This window comes from Scyliorhinus torazame, chromosome 6, assembly GCF_047496885.1.
Source record: "Scyliorhinus torazame isolate Kashiwa2021f chromosome 6, sScyTor2.1, whole genome shotgun sequence".
In the NCBI taxonomy this organism is placed as follows: domain Eukaryota; kingdom Metazoa; phylum Chordata; class Chondrichthyes; order Carcharhiniformes; family Scyliorhinidae; genus Scyliorhinus; species Scyliorhinus torazame.
Window position 1 is genome coordinate 316,662,718 of NC_092712.1, and position 17,520 is coordinate 316,680,237.

At 52.1% G+C, this 17,520-nt stretch overlaps 1 protein-coding gene across 3 annotated transcripts in view; it reads left to right on the forward strand.

Moving 5' to 3' along the window:
• Positions 1-17,520, forward strand: part of drosha (drosha ribonuclease III) — a 190,389-nt gene that overhangs the window by 118,624 nt on the left and 54,245 nt on the right. For all 3 annotated transcript variants that reach the window (XR_011947910.1, XM_072510131.1, XM_072510132.1), the window contains exons 25-26: positions 2,334-2,491; positions 15,729-15,834. Coding sequence is in view for 2 of the 3 variants with exons in the window: in XM_072510131.1 (XP_072366232.1) it covers positions 2,334-2,491; positions 15,729-15,834 (264 nt within the window). In the remaining variant the exon portion in view is untranslated. The remainder of the gene's footprint in view (positions 1-2,333; positions 2,492-15,728; positions 15,835-17,520) is intronic.

Sequence of the window (17,520 nt, forward strand, 5' to 3'; positions counted from 1 at the left end):
GTAAACAACTCCCCAGCGAATCCGCAGCTACGAATGAAGTCGCATTTGTGTTGCTTTATGTATATTTTTTAATCCTTCGTGGGATGTGGGTGTCACTAGCTGCGCCCAGCATTTATTGCAACATCGCTACCTGCCCTTGAGAAGGTGGTGGTGAGCTGCCGCCTTGAACCGCTGCAGTCCATGTGGCGCAGGTTCACCCGCTGTGCTGTTAGGGAGGGAATTCCAAGATTTTGACCCTGCGACAGTGAAGGAACGGCGTTATATTTCCAAGGCAGGGTGGTGTCTGGCTTTGAGGGGAACCTGGAGGTGGCGGTGTCCCCATGTGTCTGGTGCTCTTGTCTTTCTAAATGTAGAGGTCACGGGTTCGGAAGGTGCTATCGAAGGGGCCCCGGTGAGTTGCTGCAGTGCATCTTGTGGATGGTACATCATAGCAAATTACTGCGGATGCTGGAATCTAAAGCAGAAAATGCTGGACAATCTCAGCAGGCCTGACAGCATCTGTGGGGAGAGAAGGGAGCTAACGTCATCTGGACTTGAAATGTTAGCTCCGTTCTCTCTCCGCAGTAATGGTCCTGAAATTAGTGGAATGAGCGCAAGAGCTGGAGCTGCCCCCTGGGAATTCAGCTTCAGTGATCTCCAAAATTACAAACCAGAAATACACAGCATCAGAGTGCAGATCTGGAGGAAAAGGAGAAGCTAATGTTTTAACTTGGAGTAGAATGAAACGGGCAGTTTGGACAGCGAAAGCAGTAGATGAGGGTGGCATGGTGGGTACAGCTCCAGGGGCCCAGGTTCAATTCCAGCCTCTGTCTGTGTGGAGTCTGCAAGTTCTCCCTGTGTCTGCGAGGGTTTCCTCCGGGTGCTCTGGTTTCCTCCCACTCGCCAAACATGTGCAAGTTAGGTAAATTGGCCGCGCTAAATTGCCCCTTAGTGTCCAAAAGGTTAGGTGGTGTTACTGGATTACGAGGATAAGGTGGAGGTGTGGGCTTAAGTAGGGTCCCCTTTCCAAGGGCCAAGTTTCGACTCGACGGGCCGAATGGCCTCCTTCTGCATTGTAAATTCTATGATTCTATGCTGTCAGACCTGCTGAGATTGTGCAGTATTTTCTGTTTTTTGGTGTCAATGGTGCACACTGCTGCCACTGTGGGTCGGTGGTGGATGGGTGCCAATGCAGCAGGTCAGTTACTCACTGCAGGATTCCCAGCCTCTGATCTACTCTTGTAACCACAGTATTGATGTGGCTGGCCCAGTAGGGTTTCTGGTCAATGGTAGTAACCTCTGGAATGTTAATGGGGGGGGGTTAGCCCTCAAATGTCGTGGGAAGAATGCTAGATTCTCTCTTGTTGGAGACTGGCACTTGAATGGAGTAAGTGTTACTTGTCACTTCTCAGCCCAAACCTGAATGTCTCGCTGCATTCGGGCACTTCAGAATCTGTGAACAGTGATGAAGATTGAGCGAGATTGGAAATGTTATATCCCTTGTAGCCATTTGGTGAAGGATGAAACTGAAGCGAACCTTCATTCAGCTTAAATTTATTCATAGAATGAAACCATAGCATTTACAGTGAAGAAGGAGGCCATTTGGCCCATCGAGTCTGCACCGCGTCTTGCAAAGAGCACCCTACCCAAGCCCACACTTCCATAACCCAGTAACCCCTCCCAACACTAAGGGCAATTTTGGACACGAAGGGCAATTTAGCATAGCCAATCCACCTAACCTGCACATCTTTGGACTGTGGGAGGAAACCGGAGCACCCGGAGGAAACCCACGCAGACACGGGGAGAACGTGCAGACTCCGCACAGACAGTGACCCAAGCCGGGAATCGAACCTGGGACCCTGAAGCTGTGAAGCAATTGTGCTAACCACCATGTTACCCTGCTGCCCATTACATTACAAGGATACACCTCCTAACTCAACCACCCCACCGTATCAATAATAATGTGGTCAGGTAACAACCCAGTGCCCTCCAGCTGTATATGGTTAACCACAGTTGATCTACAATTAAAAAGGAAAACCTGTCCATGAAATCAGTGAAGCGTGTAGTGCACAAGACCTGGTTGTTCACGTCGCTGTGCCAGCCATCGCTCAGTTGGTCGCACTCTTGCCTCTGAATCTCACAATTCCGGGTTCAACTCCTGCCCCAAGGCTCGAGCACAAGGGTCAAGGCTGACACTCCAGTGCAGTGCTGAGGGAGTGCTGCACTGCCTGAGGTGTGCCGTCATGTTGACGGGGTGTTAACCTGTTATAAACATTTGTCGAATCAGATCGGTTCTGTCCGATTGTGAGATGGATAAAAAGGTCAAGCAGCTAAATTTTTGCCTCTTGTCTCAGCTACAGGAATCAAATACAGACCGGCCTCTCATTGAGACCTCGCCCGTTCTGAAGAAACTGACTGACTTTGAAGAAACGATTGGAGTGAATTTTATTCACATCCGCCTCCTGGCCCGAGCCTTCACTTTGCGAACCGTTGGATTTAATCATCTGACTCTGTGAGTTGTGTGAATTCCGGTAAATCTCCACATTGCCCCATGTGTATTTTCAATGATGCCTCTTCATTCATTTGGATAAATGTGAGGTGATGCATTTTGGTCGATCAAATCAGGGCAGGTCTTACTCAGTTAATGGTAGGGAGTTGGGGAGAGTTAAAGAACAAAGGGATCTAGCGGTACAGGTTCATAGCTCCTTGAAGGTGGAGTCGCAGGTGGACAGGGTGGAGAAGAAGGCATTCAGCATGCGAGGTTTTATTGGTCAGAATATTGAAAACAGGAGTTGGGACGTCTTTTTGAAGTTGTACAAGACATTGGTAAGACCACACATGGAATACTGTGTTCAGTTCTGGTCACTATTATAGGAAGGATATTGTTAAATTAGAAAGAGTGCAGGAGAGATTGACGAGGGTGCTACCAGGACTTGATGGTCTGAGTTATAAGGAGAGGCTGGATAGGCTGGGGCTTTTTTCCCTGGAGCGTAGGAGGCTTAGGGGTGAGCTTATAGAGGTCTATAAAATAATGAGGAGCATAGATAGGGTAGACAGTCAACATCTTTTCCCAAAGGTAGAGGAGTCTAGAACAGGCATTTTCAAAGTCGGGACGCAACCCGCAGATGGGTCGCGGGGCGGGTGTCGGGAGGGTCGCGGAGCCGTCCGTCGCGGCGCTCCTGATTGTGCAAGTTTGCGCTTGCGCACCGATGAGCGGGCACATATGTGCAGTGCGACCGCATTTTTTTAATATGGTCGTGGCCTTTTAGAAGGCCACTTGCAGCTGGCATTGTTAAAAGCCGCTGCTGCGGCTGTTGCCCGCAAATTAGCGCAATTGCAAAGGCGGAAGATTTTTTAAAACTTCAATGTAATCTTCCTGCTGAAGGGAGGCAGAGAGCAGGTCACACCCTTGAACGCGATGTTACGAGCTTTGGGCGCGATTCCGATTCCTCCATTTTGTCAGCAGCAAACAAGGTAAGAGAAAATGGTGGGTCCCGAAGGTCGGCCGGCGCGGGTCGCGAGGTCGGCCAGCGTGGGTCGCGAAGGTCGGCCGGCGAGGGTCGCGAAGGTCGGCCGGCGTGGGTCCCGAAGGTCGGCCGGCGTGGATCGCGAATGTCGGCCGGCGTGGGTCGCGAAGGTTGGCCGGCGAGGGTCCTGAAGGTCGGCCGGCGTGGGTCGCGAAGGTCGGCCTGCGTGGGTCCCGAAGGTCGGCCGGCGTGGGTCGCGAAGGTCGGCCTGCGTGGGTCCCGAAGGTCGGCCGGCGTGGGTCGCGAAGGTCGGCCTGCGTGGGTCCCGAAGGTCGGCCGGCGTGGGTCGCGAAGGTCGGCCTGCGTGGGTCCCGAAGGTCGGCCGGCGTGGGTCGCGAAGGTCGGCCTGCGTGGGTCGCGAAGGTCGGCCGGCGTGGGTCGCGAAGGTCGGCCTGCGTGGGTCGCGAAGGTCGGCCTGCGTGGGTCGCGAAGGTCGGCCGGTGTGGGTCGCGAAGGTCGGCCTGCGTGGGTCGCGAAGGTCGGCCTGCGTGGGTCCCGAAGGTCGGCCGGCGTGGGTCGCGAAGGTCGGCCTGCGTGGGTCGCGAAGGTCGGCCTGCGTGGGTCGCGAAGGTCGGCCGGAGTGGGTCGCGAAGGTTGGCCGGCGAGGGTCCTGAAGGTCGGCCGGCGTGGGTCGCGAAGGTCGGCCTGCGTGGGTCCCGAAGGTCGGCCGGCGTGGGTCGCGAAGGTCGGCCTGCGTGGGTCCCGAAGGTCGGCCGGCGTGGGTCGCGAAGGTCGGCCTGCGTGGGTCCCGAAGGTCGGCCGGCGTGGGTCGCGAAGGTCGGCCTGCGTGGGTCCCGAAGGTCGGCCGGCGTGGGTCGCGAAGGTCGGCCTGCGTGGGTCGCGAAGGTCGGCCGGCGTGGGTCGCGAAGGTCGGCCTGCGTGGGTCCCGAAGGTCGGCCGGCGTGGGTCGCGAAGGTCGGCCTGCGTGGGTCCCGAAGGTCGGCCGGCGTGGGTCGCGAAGGTCGGCCTGCGTGGGTCGCGAAGGTCGGCCGGTGTGGGTCGCGAAGGTCGGCCGGCGTGGGTCCCGAAGGTCGGCCGGCGTGGGTCTCCGAAGGTCGGCCGGCGTGGGTCTCCGAAGGTCGGCCGGCGTGGGTCGCGAAGGTCGGCCGGCGTGGGTCGCGAAGGTCGGCCGGCGTGGGTCGCGAAGGTCGGCCGGCGTGGGTCGCGAAGGTCGGCCGGCGTGGGTCGCGAAGGTCGGCCGGCGTGGGTCGCGAAGGTCGGCCGGCGTGGGTCCCGAAGGTCGGCCGGTTGGTAAAAATGGGTCGCCGGAAAAAAAGTTTGAAAAACACTGGTCTAGAACTCGATGACATAGGTTTACGGTGAGAGGAGAGAGATACAAAAGAGACCAGCCGGGAAATTTCTTCACACAGAGGGTGGTGAGCATCTGGAACGAGCTGCCAGAGGCAGTGGTAGAGGCGGATACAATTTTGTCCTTTAAAAAGCAGTTAGACAGTTACATGGACAGGGTGGGTATAGAGGGATATGGACAGAACGTGGGCAAGTGGGACTAGCTTAGTGATAGAAACTGGGCGGCATGGACAAGCTGGGCCGAAGGGCCTGTTTCCATGTTGTAAACATCTATGACACTATAATTCAGTTTATGCTCCTCTATTTTAACCTTGTGTTTCTGTTTAGTGTGTAAACAAGGTCATTTCCATTGAGATTGGTCTGGACTCGGCCTAGTGCCAAATGTTAACCCTCAGCATTACTGTTCTTCATTTTAGCACCTTTCATACACATGCTTGATTCTGGGAACTTACACACACACACACACACACGCGCACACACACACACACACACACACACACACACACACACACACACACACACACACCTCGATGGTGGCAGTCAGCATCATCGCAAGATGCGACACAGTAGCAATCAGCAACTGAACCAACTTTGTTCTTATTGAAATGCACTGATTTTTAAAAAACACAGAAACAAAGTTTTAAAGAGCAGGGGGGGAAAGAACGGGGGAGTGAGACTAATTGGAGAACCTGACCAAAGAGCTGGCAAAACACGATGGACCGAGTGGCCTCATTCTGTGCGGTGAACTGTTGTGAAATCAATTCAGATTGACCCAATCATTCTCAATGTTCTCAGTTGCCCCTTTTGACCCGGGTGAGGGCACGATCATTTTCAAGATGGATTGAGACCTTGAGCGGCATGGTAGCACAGTGGTTAGCATAGTTGCTATACAGCTCCAGGGTCCCAGGTTCGATTCCCGGCTTGGGTCACTGTCTGTGTGGAGTCTGCACATTCTCCCCACGCCTGCGTGGGTTTCCTCCGGGTGCTCCGGTTTCCTCCCACAGTCCAAAGATGTGCAGGTTAGGTGAATTGGCCATGCTAAATTGCACTTTAGTGTCCAAAAGAAAATGGTGGGGTTACGGGGATAGGGTGGTGGCTTAAGTAGGGTGCTCTTTCCAAGGGCCGCTGCAGATTCGATGGACCCACACTCCTGTGTATATGTCTGCGTGTAACGAAAGAGAAAATGCTGGAAAATCTCAGCAGGTCTGGCAGCATCTGTTGGGAGAGAAAAGAGCTAACGTTTCGAGTCCAGGTGACTCTTTGTCAAAGTGGGGAATATTTATACTGTGGAGTGAGAATGAAAGATGAGTCATAGCCACAGAAACCCAGGGAAACCGGGTGCGAATGGCCACAGAAACCAAGGGGAAAGTGTGCTAATGGCAGTCTCCAGAGAGGACAAAAGATGTGAAAGGCCAAACAGCAGAGAAACTAACATCAGAGGATGAACTGTAGATGTGGGGGGAGGATAAGGGGGAAGCAAAGAGGAGAACGGTTAAGGAAAGGTGGATAAGATTGGGGGGGGGGGGTTAAATATATATTAAGAAATAAAGAAATGGTAAAAGACAGTTCAAATGAAATGAAAACAAATGGGTCGCGGTGGGGTAGAACTCATCATCTGGCGGTGTTGAATTCGATGTTGAGACCGGAAGGCTGTAGCGTGCCTAACCGGAAGATGAGATGTTCCTCCAGTTTGGGTTGAGCTTCACTGGAACATTGCAGCAGGCCAAGGACAGACATGTGGGCCTAGGAGCAGGGTCTTTTGTTAAAATGGCAAGCAACAGAAAGGTCAGGGTCCTGAATGCGCACAGACCGAAGATGCTCAGCAAAGCGATCACCCAGTCTGCGTTTGGTCTCTCCGATATAGAGACCACCACATAGGGAGCAGCGAATGCAGTTGACCAAAATGTCTGTGTGAATATTATTCATACCTTTGCTCCGTTCTCTCTGATCCCATGTTTAATATAAAGGCTACTGTAAGAAAGACGAAAAAACGTTGCAAATACTCAGCAGGTCTGGCAGCAATCATGGGCAGGGAAACCGAGTTAATGTTTCAGGTGAATGGTCTTTCGTCAGAACCGGAAGGAAATGTCTGAAATCTAACCGGTTTTAAGCAAACCTAACCGGCAGGGGAAGAGGGGAAAATAATAAAAAAAAAGGTTTCCGATAGTTGGAAGGCAGGAGTAATTAAATGACAAAATGGGAAGATGGTGCACAACAAAAGGAGATGGTAACGGGGCGAATAAGGGGCTGAATTCTCCGTTTGGGAGACTCCATTTAGGAGACTGTGTTCCCACCGGAGGTGAATACCATGCGATTCGCGTTCCCGTTGGGGGAATACCAATTGGTCCGCACTCTGCCAGCATGGATCGGAAGCGATTCCCATCCCTACGGATGGTGTAGCTGCCGACGCCGGAATTTGGGCTAAAGAGGCTGACAAGCTGGAAATTCCTATAAGCCTCGCTCACCGCACGCTCTTTCCAGTCACGGAGATGGCTCAGAGAATACCTGCACCCCCAATTTAGAGAGTCTGAAGTGGGCCCACACCTCGATGCCAATGAGGAGAGGAGGGATACAGCTGAGGCCCCTGCTCTGAGGGACAGTGTGCAAGCGAGTGTTCCAGAGGTCACAGTGCAGGTGTCCTTAGGTTGGGGTGAGCTCTGCCAATTCCCTGCTTCCTCTGCAGTGTGGCTGTGCTTCTGAGGAGTTCCAACATCTCGTGGGCCAGTGGTTGAGTTTGAGCATGCCCATCCCATTGAAGGTTTCCAGAGGGGCGGCCTGGATGAGCTCCCAAATGGCCAGAGGCTCTATGAACATTTACAGCACGGAGTGAGCAGTGAGGTTTGAACAGTCGAGAGCCTGTAAGTACCACCAGAGGGGTGCATTTGAATTATGTACTGTTGCAAACCACCCCACCCTGCCTGCATGACTTGTGCCTGAGGGGGGGTGGAACAGTGCGGAGGGGTAGAGCACGTAGTGTCCAACCCGCTAAAGACATTCAAATCCATGCAAATGATGGTTTTGCATCGGCTCGCTGACGCAGGGTGTGAGCTTCGCCAACGCTGCCAGCGTGGGACGGAGCATGGTGTCGGAAGCGGCGCCAGGTGCAAATCGCGATTTTCCCATTGTGCGCCATTCTCCGCCCAATCGCAATTCACGCTGGCGGCGGCAGGAAGCGGAGAGTTTGGCCCAAAGAAACATAGGATGGATCTCGAGGAGGTGGAAATGGCAAAATCTGAATCATTACCGGGAAGTCGCCGTCCAAAAGAGTGCATGCAGTGGATAGGATCTGAAATTGTTTATTTCTTTATTTATTTTTTTGCAAATTTAGAGTACCCAATTAATTTTTTCCAATTAAAGGGCAATTTAGCGTGGCCAGTCCACCTACCCTGCACATCTTCGGGTTGTGGGGGCGAAACCCACGCAAACACGGGGAGAATGTGCAAACCCCACACGGAGCCGGGATCGAACCTGGGACCTCGGCGCCGTGAGGCAGCAGGGCTAACCCACTGCGCCACCGTGCTGCCCTGGATCTGAAATTGTTGAACTAAACGTTGAATCCAGATGGCTGTAAAAGTGCCAAATTGAAAAATTAGGTCCTGTTTCTGGAACTTATCTTGAGCTTTATTGGAACAGTTTAAGAACATAAGAAGTCGGAGCAGGAATAGGCCATCTGGCCCCTCGAGCCTGCTCGGCCATTCAGTGAGATCATGGCTGATCTTTTGTGGACTCAGCTCCACTTTCCGGCCCGAACACCGTAACCCTTAATCCCTTTATTCTTAAAAAAACGATCTATCTTTATCTTAAAAACATTTAATGAAGGAGTCTCTACTGCTTCACTGGGCAAGGAATTCCATAGATTCACAACCCTTTGGGTGAAGAAGTTCCTCCTAAGCTCCTCCTTTAGAAAGCTGAGGACACCGGAGTGGTAGTGAAAGTGAGGTCGAGAGTTTAAGTAACAGCTAACTGGGAGCTCGGGGTCCTATGATCTGGTTGGGGGGGTGGGGGGGAGACCCTCTCCCATAGTGTGTTGGGGTTTGGGCAGGGATCAGGGGAAGCTTCTTGGGCCTCGCAATTCGGGCCGCCATTTAAAAAGTTCTTGCGAGCGGAGCTCCTCAGTGCAGGAAACGGGGGAATGTGCGGCATCGGCCACGCGTTCCCCGTTGAGGCCCCTTATCAAACGCACGTCGCGTTTTATAGCCTTGTGTTTCACGGCGCAGCCAGCGCTGGCAAACACGCAGCTAAGCGCGCTCGCTATGGGACTTTGTCCCTGTTGAGTTAAATCGCACCCAGTGACTTTAACATTGCACAGGGTGCAGAGGAGAGATGGTGCCTGGGATGAGGGACTTGAGTCAATGTGGAAAGACTGGGGAAGCTGGGATTGTTCACCTCGGAGCAGAGAAAGTTTAAGTGAGATTCGATCGAGGTGTTCAAAATCATGAATGGTTTGGATAGAATAAATCTGTCCAGCTTGGCAGAAGGGTCGGTAACCAGAGGAGATGGATTTAGACGATTGGGACAAAAAACAGAGACCGTGTGAGGAGCCTCTTCTCTTCAGACCGTGGGTCTTACACCTGTCATTGAATTTGTTGGCCAAAGTAGTCCTATTTGCCAATCCTGACCCCAGGCACCGCCATGTTTCTGTTGCGCCTGAATACCATCAATGCCTCTCATCCCCTGGTGCTGTTTGGGGAAAGTTCACATTGCACCAACTGTCCTACAGATGAATAGGCGGTTTCCCCAGCAAGGGGGAAGGCCACACCATATTGGGGAAGCAATCTCCTTTGACCAACTCGCCCAGCATGCATGGCAAACCAGACTGACTCTGAGGGTCACGGTGCTGGTTTATGAGGACTGTGTTCTCGGCACGTTGTTGAACGGTTGTGAAACAAGGATGCCTTTGAGCTATCAAGAAAAGAAGCTCAATAATTTTCATCATTGGAGAAGGAGCGCCTGGGTTTAGATCCAGCCTTGGACCCACTTATTGTTGAAGGAGAAAAACAAAAATCCAAGGCTTTGCGAGCAGATTTCCGTCTCTGATGTTCATGTACATTTTCCAACCATTTACTCAACAGATATGATTCGATATAGGAGCAGAATCAGGCCAATTGGCCCATCGAGTCTGCTCCACCATTCGATCATGGCTGATCTCATCCTGGCCTTAACTCCACCGTCCTGCCCATTCCCCTTAACCCTTCAACCTGTTACCAATTAAAAATGTGTCTAACTCCTGCTTAAATTTACTCACTGTCCCAGCATCCACCACACTCTGGGGTAGCGAATTCCACAGATTCACCACCCTTTGGGAGAAGTAGTTTCTCTTCCAACTCTGTTTTAAATTTGCTACCTCTTAAAATAAGACTATGACCTCTCGTTCTAGATGCCCCACAAGAGGAAGCATCTGCTCCATGCCTTTTACCATATTGTGTACCTCAATTTGATCTCTCCTCATTCTTCTAAACTCTAGAGCATTTAGGCCTAAACTGTCCAATCTCTCCTCAATCTAGTGAACCTCCTCTGAACTGCCTCCAATGTCACTACATCTTTCCTCAAATAAGGGGACCAAAACTGTGCACAATACTCCAGGTGCAGTCTCACCAATGCCTTGTACATTTGCGACAACACTGCCTTACCATTTTACTCTATTCCTCTAGCTATAATTTGCAACATTCCATTTGCTTTCTTTATTGTCTGCTGTGCTGAATGTTAGTTTTCTGTGACTCATCAACGAGGACCCCCAGATGCAGAGCAACATTACTTCCCTTTGTTGGTCCTCCCATCCCTTAGCTGTGATCTGAACTGTGAATTCAGACATTGGCCCCTACGGTCATGTCAGTAAACCTCCGTCCCGAAGCATTAAGCAATAACTAAACGCAAGAGCTGCTCTATGCACATTTATTCAGAAAGAAATTATGGTTTGGATCCATCAGAGAGTATATTTTCCACATCTTAGTAATTCTATTGAAATAGTAATAAATCATTCTGAGCTCCTACATATAACCCAGACATGTGTTTATTCTGTTCTCAACGTATCTTAATAGCATCAAAATGAATTCCAAAATTCGCTGATTTCTGTACGTGGCGAAGGTTTACATATTGTACAGAGCACATTGCTGAAAGCTTCTGTGGCGATTACAGTTTGATAGATTGATGGGGCAGAATTGGGGGGGAAAAAAAGCCCACCTACTTAATAAAAGCGAATGGCTGCGGATGCTGGAATCTGAAACAAAAACAGAAAATACTGGACAATCTCAGCAGGTCTGACAGCCTCTGTGGAGAGGGAAGGGAGCGAACGTTTCAAGTCTGGATGACTCTTGTCAAATCTGGAGCGAACTGGAAATAGGGTCAGATTTATACTGTTGGGGAGGGGGGGCGTGGAGCGGTGGGCTGGTTCGGGGGTAGCGATAGGTGGAGATTGACAAAGATGTCAAGGACAGAAAGACAAAAGGAATGTAACTGAGGGCGATTAAGGCTAAAAAGGGGCTGATAGTGGCAGATAAAGAGATTAGAATGTGTGAATGGAAGAGCAACGGTGAGCAATGTGTCAAAGGACAACGAGGAACACAAGTGGGGAGGAGGGGACAATGATGAGGGAAAAACCCCACCCCACTTGGGCCATCTGTTCCCTCTTCGTAATTGCCCTTTGACACACTGCTTGCTCACCTCTGTTCTGGGGTGGCTGGGGCAAGTCTGAAAGCTGCTTTTGAAAGAAGGGGGTGAGGGGCAGGTGCGAGACTTTTGGGGTGGAAAGACATGCCCGCAATGACCAAAAGAATGAAGTGGATCGGCACTGGGAAATTGGCAACGTGTCTTTACTTTTCAAAACAAAAAGTAGCTTGTAGCCTGGAATGGGAAACACTGGTGACGTCTACCCTGCCTCCCGAAACTTACCCTGTCATGGCCTCAGAAGCAACTGTACCAGATGCAGGGCGGCCGGTTTATCTCGGTTGGCTGGACAGCTGGTTCGTGATACAGAGCGAGGCCAGCAGCGTGGGTTCAATTCCCGTACCACCTGAGGTTATTCATGAAGTCCCCTCCTTCTCAAACTTGCCCCTCGCCTGAGGTGTGGTGACCCTCAGGTTAAATCACCACCGGTCAGCTCTCCCCCTTCAAAGGGGAAAGCAGCCTATGGCCATCTGGGACTATGGCGTCTTCAGCTTACCTCACCAGACATAGAATCCCTACTGTGCAGAAGGAGGCCATTCAGCCCATCAAGTCTTCACTGATCACATGTTGTATGAAAGCATTCCATACTGGAGTTCATGTGCTCAATTTCTGTGTTTTGTTTGAGGCCAGTGTTTTGTGTTAATGAATTGGTGCTCTTGTGCATATACCTTGCGTGGCAGTAAGAACAATACTTAGCTACGTCTTGGGTCAAAATGTGTTTTTTTTTACGGTCACACTGAGGGGGGAAAAAAGGCAACCGGGCACAAATTTGTAGCTTGTCGGTGTTGGCGCTAATGTATGCGAATGGAAACTGAGAAAAATGTTTTGAGCTGTCCAACAAACTTCTAGTTGTGGAAGTTGACAAGGGGGGTGCCAGTCAGTCATGTATCGGTGAAGGGCATGAATCACAAGACTTTCACAATCCAGAGAGCACAGGACAGACTTCACTGCCTCAGTAGAGGGTCACGAGGTTCCCTCCAATGTGAGGTGGCAAGACCAGAACACCAGCTTTTGATAAGACACTCAGCACCTGTAGACCAGAGAAGTGGAGGGTCAAAAACTGTGGGGGTAATGGATAGAGCAGGGTATTAGGACGCACCGAAACTCTCTTGAAAAGAGCCAGTGCAGATAGAACATAGAAAATACAGCACAGAACAGGCCCTTCGGCCCACGATGTTGTGCCGAACCTTTGTCCTAGATTAATCATAGATTATCATTGAATTTACAGTGCAGAAGGAGGCCATTCGGCCCTTTCAGTCTGCACCGGCTCTTGGAAACAGCACCCTACCCAAACTCAACACCTCCACCCAACACCAAGGGCAATTTTGGACATTAAGGGCAATTTATCATTGGCCAATTCACCTAACCTGCACATCTTTGGACTGCGGGAGGAAACCGGAGATGGCCCTGATGTCCTCCTCCCGTGCTGTAGTCTTCTTCGATTCTCTGCAGGTTATAAGGATTCAATGGACCCTGATTGTCCTCTGCAGGTAATCATGCAGACAATTATTATTCACTCTGCAGCATTTAGTTGTTATTGTTGCAGTCTTTTTGAAGGAGTCTGCTGAAAATATTATTGCTTTAGCTAAACACCACGGAGCCCACGGGCGAAGGTTATGTGCTCCATTTGGCTTCCTGTGGTCCTTTGGTGCCAATCTGCAGTATAATACCTTTTAGCTGCTCCCGCGTAATTTGTTTACAGAGACTTCAAAGTTGGGACAGGAGTGTAAACATCACAGAAGCAGTCAATCCTCACAAGCCGCAATAGAATCCTTCGAGATACTTGCTGATGTGATAGCCCACATCGTTTTGGAAGGTGGAAAAACTACATTTTATGTGGGTCCGTGAAGAACTAGGATCTAATTTCTGTTTTTACGGTTCCAGCAAATGATCATGGGACCAGGTTGCCTGGGAGATGAATAATACAAATAAAGAAGGGGTGAGCAAGTTAATTCTAGGGGTGAATTGGTTCCTTGGGGTGGATCTCAATTCAAACAACTGAGTTTGAAGGTTTAAGACGACCTAAAGTGTAGGAAACATCATTTTCAGCAGAATTCATTTGAAGTTCTGGGTGTTGGGAAAAAAAGGTTAAAACTCTTTTTAATGGAGAGCTCTTATCAGTGAGTTAAATTTCTGGTGTAGCCAAGCCAAGGGGAGAGGGAGCATTTTAGATACAAAACTCCACAGCTAAAGAATATTAGAATCAGGAGAGTTCTGATTGAGGACGCAAGAGACACGGGTGTCTTGTTTCAAACAGGGAGTTTGGAAACTCGGGATGATTGGAGGAGATTTGCGGGTGGCCTTGCCCAAGAAATCAGCCTGCATGCAAATCGTTGACACGGTTCCCAGACCCAACAGTTAATCTTACAAGTTTTGCTAAGTATCTGACTTGAGTTTTGGGGTAGATGTCTAATGGGTGTGAAAAGAAAGTGGAACTAATACGATTGATTTGAGTATAAGTAATTGCGTTTGTTGTAATTGTTATTATCTTTAACCATATTATTTTTGTGTAGTAGAATTCTTTTGTTTAAACCGTGACCTGGTGCCTCCAGGTCTTCAGTTCTGGAAAAAAAAAATTAAAAGTTGCTGGTCTCCACTAATCTCTGCATTTACGTGCTCTCTCCACTAGTCTGCACTCTCCACTAATCTCTCCACTAGTCTGCTCTCTCCACTAATCTCTCCACTAGTCTGCACTCTCCACTAATCTCTCCACTAGTCTGCTCTCTCCACTAATCTCTCCACTAGTCGGCGCTCTCCACTAATCTCTCCACTAGTCGACGCTCTCCACTAATCTCTCCACTAGTCGGCGCTCTCCACGTGCCTGCGCTCTCTCCACGTGCCTGCGCTCTCTCCACGTGCCTGCGCTCTCTCCACGTGCCTGCGCTCTCTCCACGTGCCTGCGCTCTCTCCACGTGCCTGCGCTCTCTCCACGTGCCTGCGCTCTCTCCACGTGCCTGCGCTCTCTCCACTTTTCTGCTCACTGCATCTGCGCTCTCCACGTGCCTGCGCTCTCTCCACGTGCCTGCGCTCCCTCCACTTTTCTGCGCACTGCATCTGCGCTCTCCACGTGTTTGCTCTCTCCACTTGAGGGTGCAGAGTGGCGCAGCGGAAGCGTGCTGGGCCCGTAACCTAGAGGGCGATGAATCAAACCATTCTCTGCTATTTATCTTTTCCGTTACAGCAAAAAAGAACATTGAACTGCTCCTCCCAAAATATATCTGATATTTCTCCGTCCACATGTCTGCTCTCTCCACATGTCTGCTCTCCCTACGCGGTCTGCTCGCCCTACGCGGTCTGCTCGCCCTACGCGGTCTGCTCTCCCTACGCGGTCTGCTCTCCCTACGCGGTCTGCTCTCCCTACGCGGTCTGCTCTCCCTACGCGGTCTGCTCTCCCTACGCGGTCTGCTCTCCCTACGCGGTCTGCTCTCCCTACGCGGTCTGCTCTCCCTACGATGTCTGCTCTCCCTACGATGTCTGCTCTCTCCACGTGTCTGCTCTCTCCACGTGTCTGCTCTCTCCACGTGTCTGCTCTCTCCACGTGTCTGCTCTCTCCACGTGTCTGCTCTCTCCACGTGTCTGCTCTCTCCACGTGTCTGCTCTCTGCACGTGTCTGCTCCCCTACGTGTCTGCTCTCCCTACGTGTCTGCTCTCCCTACGTGTCTGCTCTCCCTACGTGTCTGCTCTCCCTACGTGTCTGCTCTCCCTACGTGTCTGCTCTCCCTACGTGTCTGCTCTCCCTACGTGTCTGCTCTCCCTACGTGTCTGCTCTCCCTACGTGTCTGCTCTCCCTACGTGTCTGCTCTCCCTACGTGTCTGCTCTCCCTACGTGTCTGCTCTCTCCACGTGTCTGCTCTCTCCACGTGTCTGCTCTCTCCACGTGTCTGCTCTCTCCACGTGTCTGCTCTCTCCACGTGTCTGCTCTCTCCACGTGTCTGCTCTCTCCACGTGTCTGCTCTCTCCACGTGTCTGCTCTCTGCACTTGCCAGGAATGTTAGGCTAAGTAAAGTAAATTGGTCTTTACAGAACAGAGCTGTACAGAACAATGCTGTGGTTCATGGACATAATCAAGGATATAAAGAACAGACTTCAGTGGTTGTGCGGTTTTTGCCCACGAAGCAGTTATTATCTTGGCTGTGAAGATCTTGGCTCTCGTGTAATTACACAGATCCGACATACTTTGAATGCTTTTCAAATTAATTTGTTGTTTGCTTGGCACTCATTGATTTTGAACAACATTGATCTCTTTTGCAGGGGTCACAATCAGAGGATGGAGTTCCTTGGTGATTCTATAATGCAGTTGGTAGCCACAGAGTATTTATTTATACACTTCCCTGACCATCACGAAGGCCATTTAACGGTGAGACAAAGACAATCAACTGCCCTTGAATTAAGATGCTATTTAAGAGCTAAGCAAGGGCTTTCTTTTGAATACGCTCCACAAAAATAGACATCGGCCAGAATTTTACCTGCTTTGGGGGGGGGGGGGGGGGGGGGGACAGGGTGGAGGGAGGGGGGGGCAGGGTGGAGGGAGGGGGGGGCAGGGTGGAGGGAGGGGGGGGGCAGGGTGGAGGGAGGGGGGGGGGCAGGGTGGAGGGAGGGGGGGGGCAGGGTGGAGGGAGGGGGGGGGCAGGGTGGAGGGAGGGGGGGGGCAGGGTGGAGGGAGGGGGGGGCAGGGTGGAGGGAGGGGGGGGGCAGGGTGGAGGGGGGGGGCAGGGTGGAGGGGGGGGCAGGGTGGAGGGGGGGCGGCAGGGTGGAGGGGGGGGCAGGGTGGAGGGGGGGGGGCAGGGTGGAGGGGGGGGGGCAGGGTGGAGGGGGGGGCAGGGTGGAGGGGGGGCGGCAGGGTGGAGGGGGGGGCAGGGTGGAGGGGGGGGGGCAGGGTGGAGGGGGGGGGGCAGGGTGGAGGGGGGGGGGCAGGGTGGAGGGGGGGGGGCAGGGTGGAGGGGGGGGGCAGGGTGGAGGGGGGGGGCAGGGTGGAGGGGGGGGCAGGGTGGAGGGGGGGGGCGGCAGGGTGGAGGTGGGGGCAGGGTGGAGGGGGTGGCAGGGTGGAGGGGGGGGCAGGGTGGAGGGGGGGGCAGGGTGGAGGGGGGTCGGGGGCAGGAGCTGAATCCGGAAGCACGCAAAATCATCTCGGGCGCGCAATATTTTGCTGGCTCGCACAAGTGTAGGACGCGCAGCCACTGACAATCAAACAGGCAATTTTAGTCCTTTAAGGGATGTGTCCGTTTCTATGGTTGCCGCGTGGGCTGATTGGCCAGGTGGCCTTTACATTTTGACTGCAACCTGGCCCCAGATGCATCTGGATACTGAGGTCTGTGTACGTTTGTGCTACCGTCACACTTGTGGCATAGTTTTAACATCTTTATGTATTTTTCACTGAGACAGCTCCACAGAGTCTGCCCCCCTGAGGGAGCATGTTAGGAGCGCTCGCCCGCGCTCCCCGTTCTTGGGGCCCACCCTCTTCCCGTCTCCTCCCTGCCCCCCAGGCAGCGATCTGTTTTTCACAGCCAGCTGGCCAGCATGAGATTGCCAGGAGCATGTTTCAAGTCCGCTTCTGGCCGCACTCGAGTGCGAGCGCTCAACGGGTGGAGGGCGGCACAGTGGTTAGCGCTGCTGCTTCACAGCGCCAGGACCCGGGTTCGATTCCGGCTTCGGGTGACTGTGCGGACTTCGTACGTTCTCCCCGTGTCTGCGTGAGTTTCCTTCGGGTGCTCCGGTTTCCTTCCACAGTCCAAAGATGTGCAGTTGGATGGATTGGCCATGATAAATTGCCCCTTAGTGTCCAAGGTTGTGCAGGTTAGGTTATGGGGTGGGGTGGGCGGGGGTGTGGACCTGGGCGGCGTGCTCTGTCAGAGGGTCGGTGCAGACTCGATGGGCCGAATGTCCTCCTTCTGCACTGTAGGGATTCTATGAAAAGGAAACGGTGAAAGTTTCATGCTGTAATTTTTATTAAAATTATGCTACTGTAGATGATGTCAGATTGATATAATTTGTTTTGTGTCGCGATTTGTTATAACTGAGTGGCCCCGCTTGGCTATTTGAGACT